The sequence below is a fragment of the Vulpes lagopus genome, chromosome 12 (genome assembly GCF_018345385.1).
Source record: "Vulpes lagopus strain Blue_001 chromosome 12, ASM1834538v1, whole genome shotgun sequence".
Lineage (NCBI taxonomy): Eukaryota > Metazoa > Chordata > Mammalia > Carnivora > Canidae > Vulpes > Vulpes lagopus.
This window is the reverse complement of record NC_054835.1, coordinates 45,880,100-45,895,668: the sequence shown is the minus strand read 5'-3', so window position 1 is coordinate 45,895,668 and position 15,569 is coordinate 45,880,100. Positions and strand designations below refer to the sequence as shown.

The 15,569-nt window shown below is 44.6% G+C and overlaps 1 protein-coding gene across 1 annotated transcript; it reads right to left on the bottom strand.

Annotated features, from left to right (window-relative positions):
- Nucleotides 1–5,881: 5,881 nt before the first annotated feature.
- On the bottom strand, nucleotides 5,882–14,412 carry LOC121473685 (translational activator of cytochrome c oxidase 1). Its single transcript, XM_041726287.1, has 5 exons — nucleotides 13,925–14,412; nucleotides 12,619–12,725; nucleotides 10,915–11,042; nucleotides 10,236–10,413; nucleotides 5,882–9,911 (listed from the first exon to the last, which is right to left on the bottom strand). Exons 1-5 carry the CDS (start codon nucleotides 14,205–14,207, stop codon nucleotides 9,711–9,713), a joined length of 897 nt encoding a protein of 298 aa, XP_041582221.1. The 5' UTR covers nucleotides 14,208–14,412; the 3' UTR covers nucleotides 5,882–9,710.
- Nucleotides 14,413–15,569: the final 1,157 nt, after the last annotated feature.

Sequence of the window (15,569 nt, the reverse complement as noted above, 5' to 3'; positions counted from 1 at the left end):
TCGCGGCCCCAGTCGCCCCCCCGACCCCGCTCTCTCCCCAGCACCCTCTTGGTCGCCAGCTAATCATCAGCACCACACGATGAACCAATCCCGCCTACTCTAGCAGGATGCCAATGGGCGAAGCCAAGGCCGTTACCGAGGGCCGTCTACCGCCTGCCAATCACCGGAACAGCGCCCGGTTCACTCCCGGCCGGCCAATCACGCGGAGGGCGCTGAGCACCCGCCTCTGCGCATCCCTCGCCGTCTCGCCCTCCCTCGCCCCGGGAGGTGCTAGTTGCTCCAATCACGGCTCGTGCGTGAGGCTCCGCCCACATTCCCACCTCCCGTCCGTCACTAGGGCTCCGCGGGCGCGCGGGCTGGCGCTGTTCCCCTCCGGCTACTCTGGGGCTGGAGTTTGGGAAAGCGGCTAGGGGGGCCGCCGGCCTCTCGCCGTCCCAGCTCCCGGCGGTTCGAACGGCCTCACGGGCCGGCGCCCTGCCCTTCCCTGTGCCCACGGCGGGCGCGCAGTAAGCGGGGAGGGTTCTGGCTCCAAGCGCTTCCCGGCGCGTGGCCACCTCCGCCGCCCGATCCCCCGACAAGTCCTCCGGTCCGGACGCTGCGCTAGCCGGGAGGCAGGGGCGGCCTCCGCACTGCCCGCCCTTTCTGGGTCTCCTACCTCCGGGGCCACACCCTCCGAGGGGCTGGGTAGTAAGGGAGTGTGGGTCCTCGGAAGTCTGGGAGTTCCGCGGCTGGCCAGGGCCCAAACCAGCCAGCGGCAAAGTCCGAGAGGGTCTTTCGGATAAAAGCTGTTTTCTTTAGTTATGAAAGCAATACGAGCTCTTCGAATTAAAACTGGAAAAAAAAAAAAAAAGTCCACCCCAGAGATAATTTTATCTATTTCCTACCAAGATATACAACGTTTGACAAAAATGGCTTCATACTGTTTGGTAGTATGCCTAGAGTTTATTATAAGTGTTTTCCCGTGCTACCGAAATATTGTTCCAAAACAATCGTACTGGCTGCATATTTCAAAATAGAGAATGACCATAATTAATTTCCCCAACCCCCATTGTTCATTTTATACACCCAGGTCTTCCGATGCCAAGTCCATCACAATTAATATGGGCTCCCTTCCTCTAGTCCCTATGCCAGTGTAATATAAATCAGACGCCAAAATAATCTTCCTCTGATGCCATTTTCAACCATCAACTAAGAAGCTTTAGCGGTGGCTTTACCCTGGCTGTCAAATCTCTCATGAATTACCTTGAACTCCCTCCCCTCTTTCTCTACACTCCTTTCTTCCCCCTCCCCCTTATTTAATCAGAGCCCTTGTCCTGTTAGGTTTGTTTGTTGTTGTTGTTGTTTTTTTTCCTCCAACAAGCTTTTAAGTGTGTCATTCTCCCACTTGACTAGATAGATCCCTACCCAGTTTATTGTAGTTCCTAACTATAATAATCTCTCTTCTGGGAAGGAGAGAAAGAGTAAAGGGGAAAGAAAATTAGTAATTATCAGTAATTTATACAATGCCAGGCACATCATCTCATTTAATCTTTCTAGTAACTCTGAATTAATACTATTTGCATTTTAATGATAAAAATGAAGCTCAGAGAAGTTAAGGACCAAGTCCAAGGGGGTAGAGCCAGGATTCACACCAGGTCTGCAACCCAAAGGTCACGTTCTTGTACCAGGCCAGTGTTTCTCAACTGCTTTTTCATTATCACTCCTCTTTTCCCCCAGGAGAAAATTCTGAATTACTTAATTAAATGTGAATTCTAATGAGAGAAATTAAATACTAAGGAATAAGATTTCATCAAATAGGGTTGAGCTCTGAAGGCTATATACCATTGTATTATCTAAGTTGTTTTTTTCACCCCTTAGGAATCATTTTTCACCCCACTGGGGTATCACCCTGGTGAGAATGTGTGTAGTAAGCCAGTGCTAGAGGTCCTTATCTCCCAATCTGGGGCTCATATCTGACCCTTAATTTTACTGACCTGTTAGATAAATATTTTAAAAAGACAACAAGTGGGGACATTTGGGTGGCTCAGAGGTTGAACATCTGCTTTCAGCTCAGGGCGTGATCCCAGAGTCCTGGGATCAAGTCCCACATGGGGGGAGCCTGCTTCTCCCCCTGCCTAGGTCTCTGCCTCTCTCTCTGTGTCTCTCATGAATAAGCAAAATATTTTTTAAAATTTTAAAAATAAAAACAAAAAGACAATAAGTGGAAATCTAGTACTTACTCCATTGCCTATATGGTTTATTCAGCAGCTTCTCTTGGAATGTCTAAAACACAGACCTAATTTCACAAGTTTCACACTGAACTCCTTATACTTTCCTGCTCCCCCTAAAATACCCTGCTCTTCTATTTTCCCAATTGTTGAAATACAAACCTAGGAGGAGTCTTCCTTGGTTTTGCTCTTTCCCTAACATCCCTATATCTAAGTCTTCTCACCTCTGGTTTCAAAACGTATCTTAATCTAACACTTCTCACCACTACCATCCTTTCTTTTTTTTAATTGTTTTTGTTTTGTTTTGTTTTTAAGATTTTATTTATCTATTCATAGAGACACAGCTAGAGAGAGAGAGGCAGAGACACAGGCAGAGGGAGAAGCAGGCACCATGCAGGGAGCCTGATGTGGGACTCGATCCCGGGTCTCCAGGATCACGTCCTGGGCTGCAGGCGGCACTAAACCGCTGCGCCACTGGGGCTGCCCCTCACCACTACCATCCTGGTCCAAGTTGCCACCCTCTCCTGGATGACTGCCCTCATCTCCTAACCCGGTCTCCTCTGTGGCCACCTGAAAAATGATTCTCTACACAGCAGCCAGAGTGATCCTTATAAAATGTAATTCAGATCATGCTATCACCCTTCTGTTAACCCTCTAATGGCTACCCATTACACTAAGAATAAAACCCAAACTCTGTCATGGTTTTTCAGGCTCAATAGGAGCTGGCCCTGCCATCTTCACCTCCTTCCTACCTCTCTCCCACAATTACTCTTCTGGCCACACTGCCTTCTTAACATATTTTGAACCTACCAAGTCCAGGACCTTTGCACTTGCCATTTGTTCTACCTAGAATGCTATTCCTGAAGATGTTCCCATGGCCAATTCCTGCATTTTATTCGAGTCTTTGCTCAAATGTCAACTCTTCCGAGTTTCTAAGCACCCCATCCAAAATAGCCTCTCTCTCCATCATTCTTTAGCCCCATATTCAGCCTTATTTTTCTTCATAGTGACTAAAATTGTAGGTGTGTCTTTCCTCTATAATGAACATAAGCTATGCAGCAGCAGGGATTTTGTCCTGTTCACTGCCTTATCCTATCACCAGCACTTAGAATGCTTGCACATAGTAAAGAACTACAGTACAACCATTTAAGTCTTTAGTCAAAAAACAGCCTTCTGATTTTCCCTCCTTCTAGCAACTGCTTTCTTTGAGGGCTTCATTTCCATTGTCTGTCCCTTAACTGGCCATCTCAAACATTCGCATGCTGAAGTTACCACACTAGACTTTCTTCTGAGCTCCCAAGATATTATCCTCTAGCCTCCAATAGGCACCTCAAATTCTACAGGTCCCAACTGAATTCATCATTTTCTTCCATAGTTCTATATTTCCTCTGCCATCAACACTTTCCCAACTTGGGCCTGTGAATTCTCTCCCTTAGAGAACTTCCTCTCCATTTCCCCTGTGCCCATGGCTAATCTTAACCATGTCACCAATCTGTCCATTTCTCTCCCATCCTCAGGTCCACCATCCTACTTCAAACCCCATGTAACAGTGTCTGCTTACATCACAGAGTGATCTTTCTAAAACGCACAACTCAGGGCAGCCCAGGTGGCTCAGTGGTTTAGCGCCACCTTTGGCTCAGGGCTGTGATCCTGGGGATCAAGGATCGAGTGAGTCCCACATCGGTCTCCCTACATGGAGCCTGCTTCTCCCTCTGCTTGTGTCTCTGCCTCTGTTTCTCTCTGTATCTCTCATGAATAAATAAAATCTTAAAAAAAAAAAAACACCGCACACCTGATTCTGTCATGCTCTGCTTAAAACCTTTATAGTCTCCTATTGCCCTTAGGATAAGTGGAATACCTGGATGTAGTTAAGAAGGCCTTTCAGGACCCAGGCTATACCTCTCCAGCCACAAGTTTTTCCACTTCCCATCTCTGCCAACCCCATCATTCAGATCTATGTTCTGGCCATGGGGAACTACTAGAGTCCATCTTACCTCTCTATCTCTGCATCTGCTATTTTGTTTTAAACACTCTTCTCCTCCATCTTTCCCACTCCTCTCATTCTTTCAGGAAAGAACTAAGCCTGAACATCACTCCCTCCAGGAAGCCCTTCCAGACAAATACTCACAATTCTGGGTACCAGGGCACCTAGTACTTTCTTCATCAAATCACCTGTCCCACTGTCGTAATTGCCTTTAAGGAAGTAAGCATAGAGACAGAAGCTGTCATTCAAATTGGTATGCCTAGCATCTTTCACAGTACATTCAAAAAATAAGTATTTTTTTAAATAAGTAAGTGAACCTGAACTGGGGATGTTAGTAGTTGAATGTGATCTCTACAAGTGTGCCCTTGTAGTTGTATATTTTTTCTCTTTCTATACTGTTTCTCTCTTCACCCTTCATTTTCCCTATGTGAAGCCTCCCATCTGGGCCATGCCTTCTCAAGTCTGTTCCCCTGGTTTTATAGAGTAGATGCCCCTGGTTAAATACTAAAGCCATAGCTGACCCCAAGGATCACAACCTGCTCCTAATGCTTAGGGCCTCAAGCATCCTATGATATACCAGCTGAATACTTTCTTTTTTTCTTTCCAGGGCATAAGAACACTTGAACATAGAGAACCCTGGGTGGCGCAGCAGTTTAGCGCCTGCCTTTGGCCCAGGGCGCGATCCTGGAGACCCGGGATCAAGTCCCACGTCGGGCTCCCGGTGCATGGAGCCTGCTTCTCCCTCTGCCTGTGTCTCTGCCTCTCTCTCTCTATCATAAATAAATAAAAATTTAAAAAAATTTTAAAAAAAGAACACTTGGACACTAGATAGGGAACAATAAACATGAATGAATTTTCAGGAATAGCTCAATGAATTTGGTATAAAAAAGGAAAAACAAGGGGTACCTGGGTGACTCAGTCAATTACGGGTCAGATTCTTTTCTCTCTTTTTTTAAGATTTTATTTATTCATGAGAGGCACACAGAGACAGAGACATAGGCAGAGGGAGGAATAGGCTCAGGACCCCAGGATCACAACCTGAGCCAAAGGCAGATGCCCAACCGCTGAGCCACCCAGGCACCCCAAGGGTTAGACTCTTTTCAGCTTAGGTCATGATGTCAGGATTGAGATTGATTCCTGTATCAGGATCCAGGCTGGGTGTGAAGCCTGTTTAAGATTCCCTTTCTCCCTCTGCCCCCTAGCCCTGCTTATGTATATGTTCTCTTAAAAAAAAAAAAAAAAAAAAAAAAAAGGTTATCATCTGACTTGATTAAAATTTTTTTTTAATTTTTTTTTAAGATTTTATTTATTTATTCATGAGAGACAGAGAGAGAGGCAGAGACACAGGCAGAGGGAGAAGCAGGCTCCATGCAGGGAACCCGACATGGGACTTGATCCCAGGTCTCCAGGATCATGCCCTGGGCTGAAGGCAGCGCTAAACCACTGAGCCACCTGGGCTGCCAAAAAAAAAATTCTTAAAAAAAAAAAAGATTTTATTTATTTATTTGAGAGAAGAGAGACAACGAGAAAGAGAGCATGGCAGGCAGAGGTGGGGGGTGGGAGGGGGAGGAGCAGAGGGAGAGGGGGAAGCAGACTCAGGGAGCCCCAAGTGGGATTTGATCCCAGGACCCTGAGATCATGACCATAGCTGAACGCAAACACTTAACTAATTGAGCCACCCAAGCACCGCTGATGACAATTCCTTTAATTCAGAGGTAAAGAATATATTCAATCACCAGTTCAACCAGTTATTTTATCTGCATTGTTAATGAATGATATGTATACCACTGAAGATTTTTACAACCATGATATTTTATATATTACTGACATTAACTAATAGAGAAAAAAATTGCTTTACATTTATAAATTCTACTTCTTTAAATTTATCCTAAGGAACACTTTGCAAGTGAGCAAAGATAAGTAATGTTCATTGCAGCATCCAGGATACATTGTGAAGTGAAAAAAACAAAAACTCATAAAGCATAAACGTACAGGGTGATCACATTTCAGTTTTTAAAAAATGTTCATTCAAACTTAGTGGAGGGAAAAAGGCCAACATTTATTGAGCACTTACTATTGCCAGGCACTCTTTTAGGTGATTAACATAGGTTAACTTACTTAATTCTCAAAACAGTCCTATGAGATAGGTACTATTATCCTAATTTTATAGACAGAGGTGCAAAGAGGTTAAGTTCTTGTCCAAGGTTTCTGGCAATTAAGAGTTGAAATCTGTTCCCCAGTAGATTGGTTCCAATGAATAGAATACAGAGTAGATTGTTAATGGTGGTTATATCTTAGGAGGAAGGGAATCCCTCCAGTTGAGGTTCACTTACTCATTCAAAAACCACAGATGTTACCTCTTTCACATGGACAAAAGAAAGACAAGAGGAAAAGTAAAAACTACTATCCTCCTCAGTGTCTGGGGAGGGCATAAGGAAGAAAGCGGTTTGGGTCAAAATTAGTGTGGTATCTATCCTAACACTTGCCCTGGCCAGACCTAATGGGTCATTTATTTCCTCTTCAGAAGGGTTCCAGAGGTGTCCCCAGCAATTCAAATAAAAGTCTACAAGTTGGGGTCTCTTCGAGTGTGAAGTTTTATTGACTCTTGTGCTCTAAGTATCAGAGAGTAAAGCAAAAGAAACAAAACAGAAAAAAACCCCAAAAGAGTAACTCAGCCTATGGCTGAATTTCCACTGTTGGCTGAGGCCTCTGGCAGAAGGAAGGCAGCTATGTACCATGTGAACGCTTCCTGTAAGTCAAGGCTATGGATGGAACCTATCACAAATACTTCCATCCCATGGAAAGGTCACTTGAAAGTGAGCCGAAGCCAGCTGCAAGGCATTGAATGATTCTGTCTGCTAAGACAATGACCAAAGATAAGGCAAAGGCAAGCCAAGACCAGATCTCATTCTTTTGACTTTAAGGTATGCCTGACTCCTGGCCTCTCACATGCTGTCTCCCTAGGTGGACAATAATGTGACTTGTTTTTTTTTTTTTTTTAATGTTTCCCCTGATTAAATATATGATTGTAGAAAAGTGACAACATCACCACCCAGAGATAACCAGTTTTGAGATTCTAATATACTTCCTTCTAGTCTTTTTAAGTCCATAAAGTATGACTATATTTTAAAATTTGGATCATACTATAGAGTTTTACATCTTTGTTTTCCATTTAACATTACACTGTAAACATTTTCTGACATAAAATATTTTTTAGAAAATAATTTTTAGTGGCAGAATAACTCATATTCTCTCTGCTTAAGTATTCAGTTAAATAGTTATTTAACCTATGTAGCTAAGGGTCTCGTTAGCAGAGTTAGAAGCAGTACAGGTCCAAATAAGTTTTCATTTCTGCCTTTGCCATGCTAGCTGCAGGAAAGACTGCAGGGCACCACCAGGGGTCAGTGCAGAGCCATCCAAAGCCCTGCTGTAAGAAAACTAGTTACAAAAATCCTTAAATCCTACTAGAGGACTATTCACGAGTACATGAGTAGCCAAGTTCCCTTCCACAGTAGGCTCTCCTGGTGCAGATTTCTCAGACCAGAAATTAGGAGATTCTTCCTAATTATATCATAATTATAATCAACATTTACAAAACAGCTATTTTTATAAACCAAGATCAATGTAAGATGTAGTATTAGGCCTATTCTCACCTGCTTGCTATGTGACCATTTGTGTATAAAATAATTGGCCTGATTATTTTAGTTTTGCTGTGAAAATCAAATAACATAAGAAAGTATTCTATAAATTACAAAGCAGCACTTAAACTTTAAATTGCACTATTTTAAGAATGTGCTCATCAGATATTTTGATGAGTTATCTCCTATAAAAACTAAAGAATGTGAGGCACCTGAGTGGCTCAGTTAAAGTGTCTGGCTCTTGATTTTGGCTCAGGTCATGTTCTCCAGGTTGAGACTAAGCCCGGTTATCAGGCTGTGTACTGAGTATGGAGCCTGCCTGGGATTCTCCCTCTCCCTCTCTCTCTCTCTCTCTCTCTCTCTCTCACACACACACACACACACACACACACACAATAAATTTTAAAAAACAAAACAAACTAAAGAATGCCAGGTAGTATCATGATTATGAAATGAGGTGTAAGAGGATATGCTTTGGCATTTTCATGGATTATTTCATTGTTTTTTTTCTTCCCTTAGCCTTTGCTCTCCAACTGTTAAAGTCATCATGGAATTAGTAACCGGTTTTTCCTAGAAGCTGAAGTTATTATTTATAGCCAGCCAATTTGGATTTTGTTCTTTTCCTCATTTACCTGAAGCTCCTTCAGGAAAATTATTCTGATCTCAGAAATGGTTTAAACAACTTATGAGTAGGTAAATAACAGGGATCAAAAAGCCATTCCAGGCCTGACATATTTAATGGGCTCCTGCATAGGTGATTGGCACTCCTGGTCTTTCTAAACTCAAAAGTGACACCTAAGGGGAAAAGGTATGAAGCGCCCTATTTCCCAGCTTGCCAGGATCTGAGTCAGTCCTTCACCCTTCCTTCTGTTCTCATTTCCTCTCCAGTTGCCAGTGCCCCATCATTTGCCAGCAGGGATGAAAAGGAGCTCGAGTGGCATTCTGGTAACCAAGTAGCTTTGAGAACCAGCTTGTCATCACCTCTCCTGAGAGTAGTCCAATATGCTGAAAGGTCTGCTCTGATCAATCTCAGAACACAAGGGGGTCTGGATGAAGCAGGGCCTGGTAGTCCCTTAACATTGGCACTGGATTTCCTACTGAGTTAGAGCCTTAAGCTCTTTGGCAGAAGGAGGGCACAGAGACCACACGAAAATAACAAGGATGCATGTATAGCTCCTGCTGTCCTAGGATAGCTCCAGCAGACAGCAGTCCTGTGTCTGACCTCAGAGGTCCTATGTCTTAGAGCAGGATCTAACACAGAGTACCAACTGAACAGTTTGTGCTCCTGTTAAATACAGTTCCTGGTACATAGGTGTTTGACAAATACTATTTGCATGACAAATAACAGATTTGGGCCACCAGACCAGCACAAAGTGGTGCCTGTAGAGATCTACATTTTTCTGGTCAATTAAAAAAAAAAAAAAAAAAGTCCTGGGCCTGGAGTAGTGGAACTAAACCTATAGACTTCAAAGGAAGTCAAGAGGGTCCCAATAGCTGGACAAAAACCCAGGAAAATGCAAGAGCTATACACTATGAGTTTAGCAACCCAGATCAGTTATATTATATAAGAGCAGTTTCTAGTACAAGGGCCTTCAGGGCACCTGCCATTCCCACAAGGGCCAAATTCCTAAGATCAGAATCTGATTAGCTGGTTGGCTCCACTTCACATCCAACAGGGCTACGAGACACCAGCAGAGCTGACAAAGAGGCCCCATGGAGATGCAGTGACTCCCTTGGCCACAAAGCTCCAGGTCTTTATTTTATGCCTCCTAACCTGCTAGGCCTCCAATCTGCTTCAATCTCAGAGTTGCTGCAGAAGCCTGTGCTCCAGAATGAGCTGCAGGTTGCCTAGGAAGGACCCCAGGGGCACAGAGAGCCTGGTTACTCAATGTTGTCATAGACCTGGATCACATCTTCATGGTTGCCAAGAGCCTGGATGAGAAGGGCGGCCTGCTCCAGGTCAGCATCAGCCAGCTGCACCTTTGTGTTGGGGATGAATTCTAGTGAACAGGACACAGAACACAAGCCCAGGGAGTCCAACTTCTTCCTCACTTGATGCAGTGAAGAGGCATCACATATAAACTAGGGACAAAAGAAAGTCAAGAGGTGAGGAGTCAAGAGATAAAAAGGATAAAGCCAGTCAGAACTTTGCAAAACCTGAATGGAACGACTATAATGAATAATTCTACTAGCAGAGATACAGTTTTCAGACTTCTGAATCCTTCTCATAGTCCTCAATAAAGTAAGCCCTATCCAGTATTCGTGTAATAAATGTTTGTGCAATATGTGAACTCTTTATGTCACTTGTACCCCAGGGCACAAGAAAGAAGAAACAGAGAAGCAAGCCTTAACACATCTATTAGGGCTCTCTCAAAAGTTTACCAAACACTAAGGCTTCATACTCACTTTAAAAACATTCTTTTCCTCTTCATCTTCAGTTTCCTTGACATCTTCAGCTCCTGCTTCAATTGCCAGCTCCAGGGCACGCTCTAGGTTCACAGCTTTTTTCTCTCTGTCCTCCACTCCAACCACGATCACCCCCTTTTTATCAAAAGAGTGGCGAGCTCCATCAGCCATCATTCCCCTCAAAGGAAAGGAAACATACCAGATTGAATGCCTGGAGACACTTCAGTCCCCACATAGCACTGCATCTAATACTCTATTTCTCACCCAGCCTTTCGAGTTTATACATACTTCTGAAGAAGAATATGCAGCTACCCCTGGGCAAGAGAAAAACCCAAACATACCCCTATCCCCTTCTTTCTGCCCTGAGTGGAGTTTAGTAGATACAAAGACGTCATCATTTAAGATTCCAGTCTTGGTGGTACATTTTAAGACCTGGACATCATATTGCTACAGATAGGGAAAATGGAACAGAGGGCCCCTCCTACACTTGATGAAAAAGTCTTTTGGATCCTGCCTCATACAGAATGAAATAAGGGAGAAGAAATGATCATTCCTTTGGATTCTAAGGATGAAGTATGCTTAAAACTTGAAACACCACCAGGAACAACAGTTCTTTCCTTGCAAAGATTTGGAATCTCAAGGCTTCATACCTTTCTACTCTCCCCAGACCTATACCTACCCATTCTTGTTCAGGATATGTCTGATGTCTGAATAACATTTGGAGCCACTGTTAGATAATGCCTCAATGAGCAGAGAAGAGCCACCAGGGCCTCGGCCCTCATACAGCAAATAAACATCCTTGGCTTTCTGCAATAAACAACATGAGCACATTTTCCTGTTTCTCAATTCCTTCTTGCATCCCAGCCCAGAACACAGATACTGACTGCATGGGATGGGCACTCTGGGGTACAGCTTCGGGTCTCAAGTCTTTCTTGTTGTCCCCTGCCTCTGAGAGGTGGCCCTTTGGGACCAACTTTTGAGGTAATTGCAAGTATGACCCCTTACTGGGAAGGGAGTCTGTTTCTCTGGTCCCTGAACAATCAATTAGCCGTCACCTCGTTTCATTTCCTTCCTGTCCCAGCTGAATCCCACATCTAACACACATACCAGCCCCCACAATTCCACCAAGACTCATCCTTCTACACTCATCCTGCATGAAACCCACTTGCGAAGTCTCCTACCCCTGGGGTGCTAAGTATTGCTTTAGGAAATAGCACACCCAGGGCACACCCAGGGCCTATCATAAGAACCACTGAAAATAGCATGGTCACAAAATTCAAACAATAGATCAACAGATTAGCGACTAATCTAATAGGACCTCCCATGCCACCTCCACTTATCCCTTGCCCACAGATTTGACCTTCACCACTCTCTCCAAGCACCCTGCCCTGCTGCCTTTCCAGGAACCCTCAAATGACAATTTCTTCCTTCTTCTTTCACAAAGGAAATAAAGGACCACCAGGTATGTGAAAATCCTCTACACTTAACTGCATCACAGCCTACATGAAGGCAGTGTGTATAATGGTTAGAGACTAGGTTCTATGGTCTGTCTGGTTTTAAATCTGTAATTTTCTTGACATTATCTTGACTTGGTCACCTCATCTTTATGTGTCTCAGTTTCCACCTAAAGTTGTTTTGAGGATTCAGCGAGATAATGTATACAAAATTCTTATCAAAGTGCTTGACCTAGAGTTAGCACTCAATAATTATTAGCTATTAAGATGATTATTACTTCCTCAGATGACCTGGGCGGCTAGGTCAGTTGGGCATCTGCCTTCAGCTTGGGTCATGATCTCAGGGTCCTGGGATCAAGCCCCATGTCTGGCTCCCTGCTCAGGCAGGCCCATCTTCTTCCCCTCCCGCTTCCCATTCTCTCTCTCTGTCAAATAAATTAAATCTTAAAAAAAAAAAAAAATTACTTCTTCAAATCCTTCCTACTTGTCCCAGAGGAAGAGATGTCCTCTCACCTGGGCTCAAAGACAATTCCCATAACTGGTCTCTATATCCTTGCCCCTCTTACCATCACTGTTGCTCTGTTTCCCTTTCTACTGGCTCTTCTCCTTTAGGGCATAAATATCTGAAAAACAAACCCTTCTTCAATCTAACATTCCCCACACTGTGCCTGTTTTTCCTACCCTCACCTCACACTCTGGCTGAATAGTCCTAGGCCGTCTGGTTCTGTACATTATCTACTCATCCTATCCTTGATTGGGCTCCCAAAACCAATGTCCAAAGTCAGAGAGACACCAGAAGGCTCTGCATTGAGAGTGTCAACCACAATGCTACCCTTCTTTTTGATAATCTAAGGCCTGTTTGGTGGCCTTTCAGACATGGGCCCTGGAGGGGCTGTGATCAATAACAAGAAGTGAAACTGAGGACATACCCTCATTTTAAGCGATGCTTCAATCGTTGACTTGGGCATGTGCTTGCTGCGACACACCTCTAAGATGTTGGCCAGACTGCTATTGAGCTCAGGGTTGGGGCCTCCTTCTGAGAAAGAGAGAAAAGACTGGGTGAAGACATCTCATTACAGCCAGGAGAAAGAAGGGCTTTCTGCCTCTCTACCCTCCCCCAGCAAAAAAGGTAGAAAGTCACCACTTGTCTCTCAGTTAATTTTGGACATTTAATCAGTGTTTGAATGGAATATGGAGAAGTATTTTGGAAAAGAAGTTTCTAATTCACTCTGTAAGGATGAATATCTTTTTGTTAGGTTTCAGAGACCACTTTGCATCAGATGAAGAGGTAAGGGATGAAAATGGTACCAAAACTTCCTGGACTTATTAATACCCCTTGTTCTGACTCTATTATTTTGTGTGTAATTACTGAAATGCTCATATGACAGCATGTAATCATGCCGTCTCTCGGGGTGGGGGTTTTCCTCATTATTCTGTGTCACCAGTGCACATAACAAATACTCAACAGTGTTGATCTCACTCAATATCAAGAATTAGAAGAAAGCAAAGAGAAATATCAGGCGTGAGTTCTAGGGGTAGATTAGTATTTACTGAGTGCCTATTATGTGCCAGAAAACTCCATAAGGTGGGTACTATCCCTGTTTTATAGAAGGAAACTGAAACTGAGCAAGGTTAAGCAATTTGCTCAAGGTCCTACAGTCAGTAAGTGACAGGAACCAAGTCTTCTTACACCCAAAATCCATGATTTTTACAGGACTCTTTCTCCACTCCTACAGGTATCGAACACTAAATACAAAAACAAAAACAAAACCAAGAAAGAAAGAAAAAAAAAGCCTTCTTGTAGTGGCTACACAATGGGAAAAGACATGGTTGCAAACTTACCTTCTGAGAAAAAGTGTCTTGGGAAACTGAAGCTGGGCAAGTAACAGCTTTCCTCAATGCCCCTGCCACAACTTATGTGCTACCAGAGGGGGCTAGAGGGTTCGATTGGTCTCTTCAGGCAAGATACCCAAGTGACCTTACTCTTAGGGTCTGTTTCTATGAAGTACCCAGCTACACACTAGAATGAAGTCACTTTTACCATTATCATCCTAATAGCAACTCCCCGCCAAGCAGGCAGGCGCTCAGCATCTGGAAAGGCGAGTGGAGTCCTACAATGTCGGCAGGTGTTTTTGAGCGTTTATGAAGCGGGCAACGGTGTTCACGAAGGACCAAGGCTCACGGTGGTCACTGATTTGGCTGTGGGCGCAGAGAGGGCAGCAGCGGGTGACTTACCTTTAACTGCCAGGCGGATGCTCAAACAGAGCTTGGAGAAGATGCGACTCCTTTCGGCATCCTTGGGACCCTTGATATGCCGGACTTTGGACCACTTGTTGTGCCCGGCGGGGACCGCCGCGGTCAGGTGCAGCGTCCTGCCCGGAACGGGGGTGCGGCCCGTGGGCTCGGGCTGGGAGGCCGCGAGGGTGGGAGGAAGAGCCGCCCGGACCCCGGGGCCTCGCGCCCCCCGCAGGCACCCGGCAGCGACCCTGCTCAGGCTCGAGGCGGCCCAAGCTGCCATCGACCCCGACCTTGGACCAAGGTCAACAAGAGCAGCCAATGAGCGGCGGCCAAGGTCAGCCCGTGGCGTCCGTGGCGGGAGCAAGCAGGTCCTGAGCCTGAGGCCGCCTCCACCCGCGTCCACCCGTCACCAGAGACCTCGGGGCTCAGGCGGGCCCGGGACGGAACGCGAACCACCCGCTCCCATCCCCGGAAGCCGGGGTTGGGTGCCCTGGATAATGTAGCACACTTCCTTTTTCCCGGTCCGTTCCAAAAACGCGCCCCCACCGACCGCAAATTCCGTTCCGCCTAACGGTATCTGCTCCTTCCTCGCACCTGGTGCTAGCTGGGGTCAAGGTGGGAGCGACTTTGAGAGTCCAACTCACATTTTTTTAGCTGTAACGAAGAGTTCACTTAGGAATTTATTATTATTGTTGTTGCTTATTATCCAAGCTACTTTGTGATGGACTGGCATTCTCCTCTTTGTACCTTGCCATTTTAGAAACATCACATTGCGCCTAGAACTTTCCCCAGTTCCTGTATTCAGCACAAACCTGGGTCTTTGCTGATCCTTGTTCCACTTCACCTCACCTGGCTAAGTTTTTTCTTTTTCTTCAAGATTCAGTTCAGACATCATTTTCCACCTAAGAAAACATCCCCTAATTCTCCAGTTGGGCTCAGATGCCCTACTTTGTGCTCACATGACCCTTCATACACGCCTATACCCTAGTACCTAACTTTTTAATATAAAAATATTTATGTCTCTGCCACAATATTAAAATTCTTAGAGAATTCTTAGAGAGCAGGACAGAACCCCTGTGTCCAGCACAGTTCTTTTTTTAAAAATAAGTTTTATTGACATAATTCATGTCATACAGGTCATCAACTTAAAGTGTATAATGGTTTTTAGTATATGCGTTCATAGATTTGTGTTGCCATCACAATTTTACATTTTAGCCACCCCAAAAAAGAAACCCTGTACCCATTAGCAGTCATTCCTTAGGGGTTTTTTTTCTTTAAGATTTTATTTATTTATTCATGAGAGACACAGAGAGAGAGAGAGAGACACAGGCAGAGGGAGAAGCAGGCTCCATGCGGGGAGCCTGATGTGGGACTTGATCCTGGGATCCCAGGATCACGACCTGAGCTGAAAGCCAATGTTCAACCACTGAGCCACCCAGGTACCCTCATCCCCATTTCTTCACAATTCCCTCAGTCCTAGGATGCCACCAATTTACTTCTTCCTCTATGGGTTTGCCTATTCTGGATATTTCACATGAATAGAAGAATCATGATACGTAGTATCATGATCGTAGTATCTTTGCGACTGGCTTCTTTCACTTAGCATGATGTTCTCAGGGTTCATTGATGTACCATGTATCAG

What these genes read in the sequence shown, in the direction of transcription:
- LOC121473685 (XM_041726287.1), bottom strand. Translation starts at nt 14,207, where the DNA reads ATGGCAGCTTGGGCCGCCTCGAGCCTGAGCAGGGTCGCTGCCGGGTGC. An exon ending in AAGCATCGCTTAAAATGAGG is followed by an intron (nt 11,043 to 12,618) that starts GTATGTCCTCAG and finishes TGTTTATTGCAG; the next exon opens with AAAGCCAAGGATGTTTATTT. An exon ending in CATATCCTGAACAAGAATGG is followed by an intron (nt 10,414 to 10,914) that starts GTAGGTATAGGT and finishes CTTTCCTTTGAG; the next exon opens with GGGAATGATGGCTGATGGAG.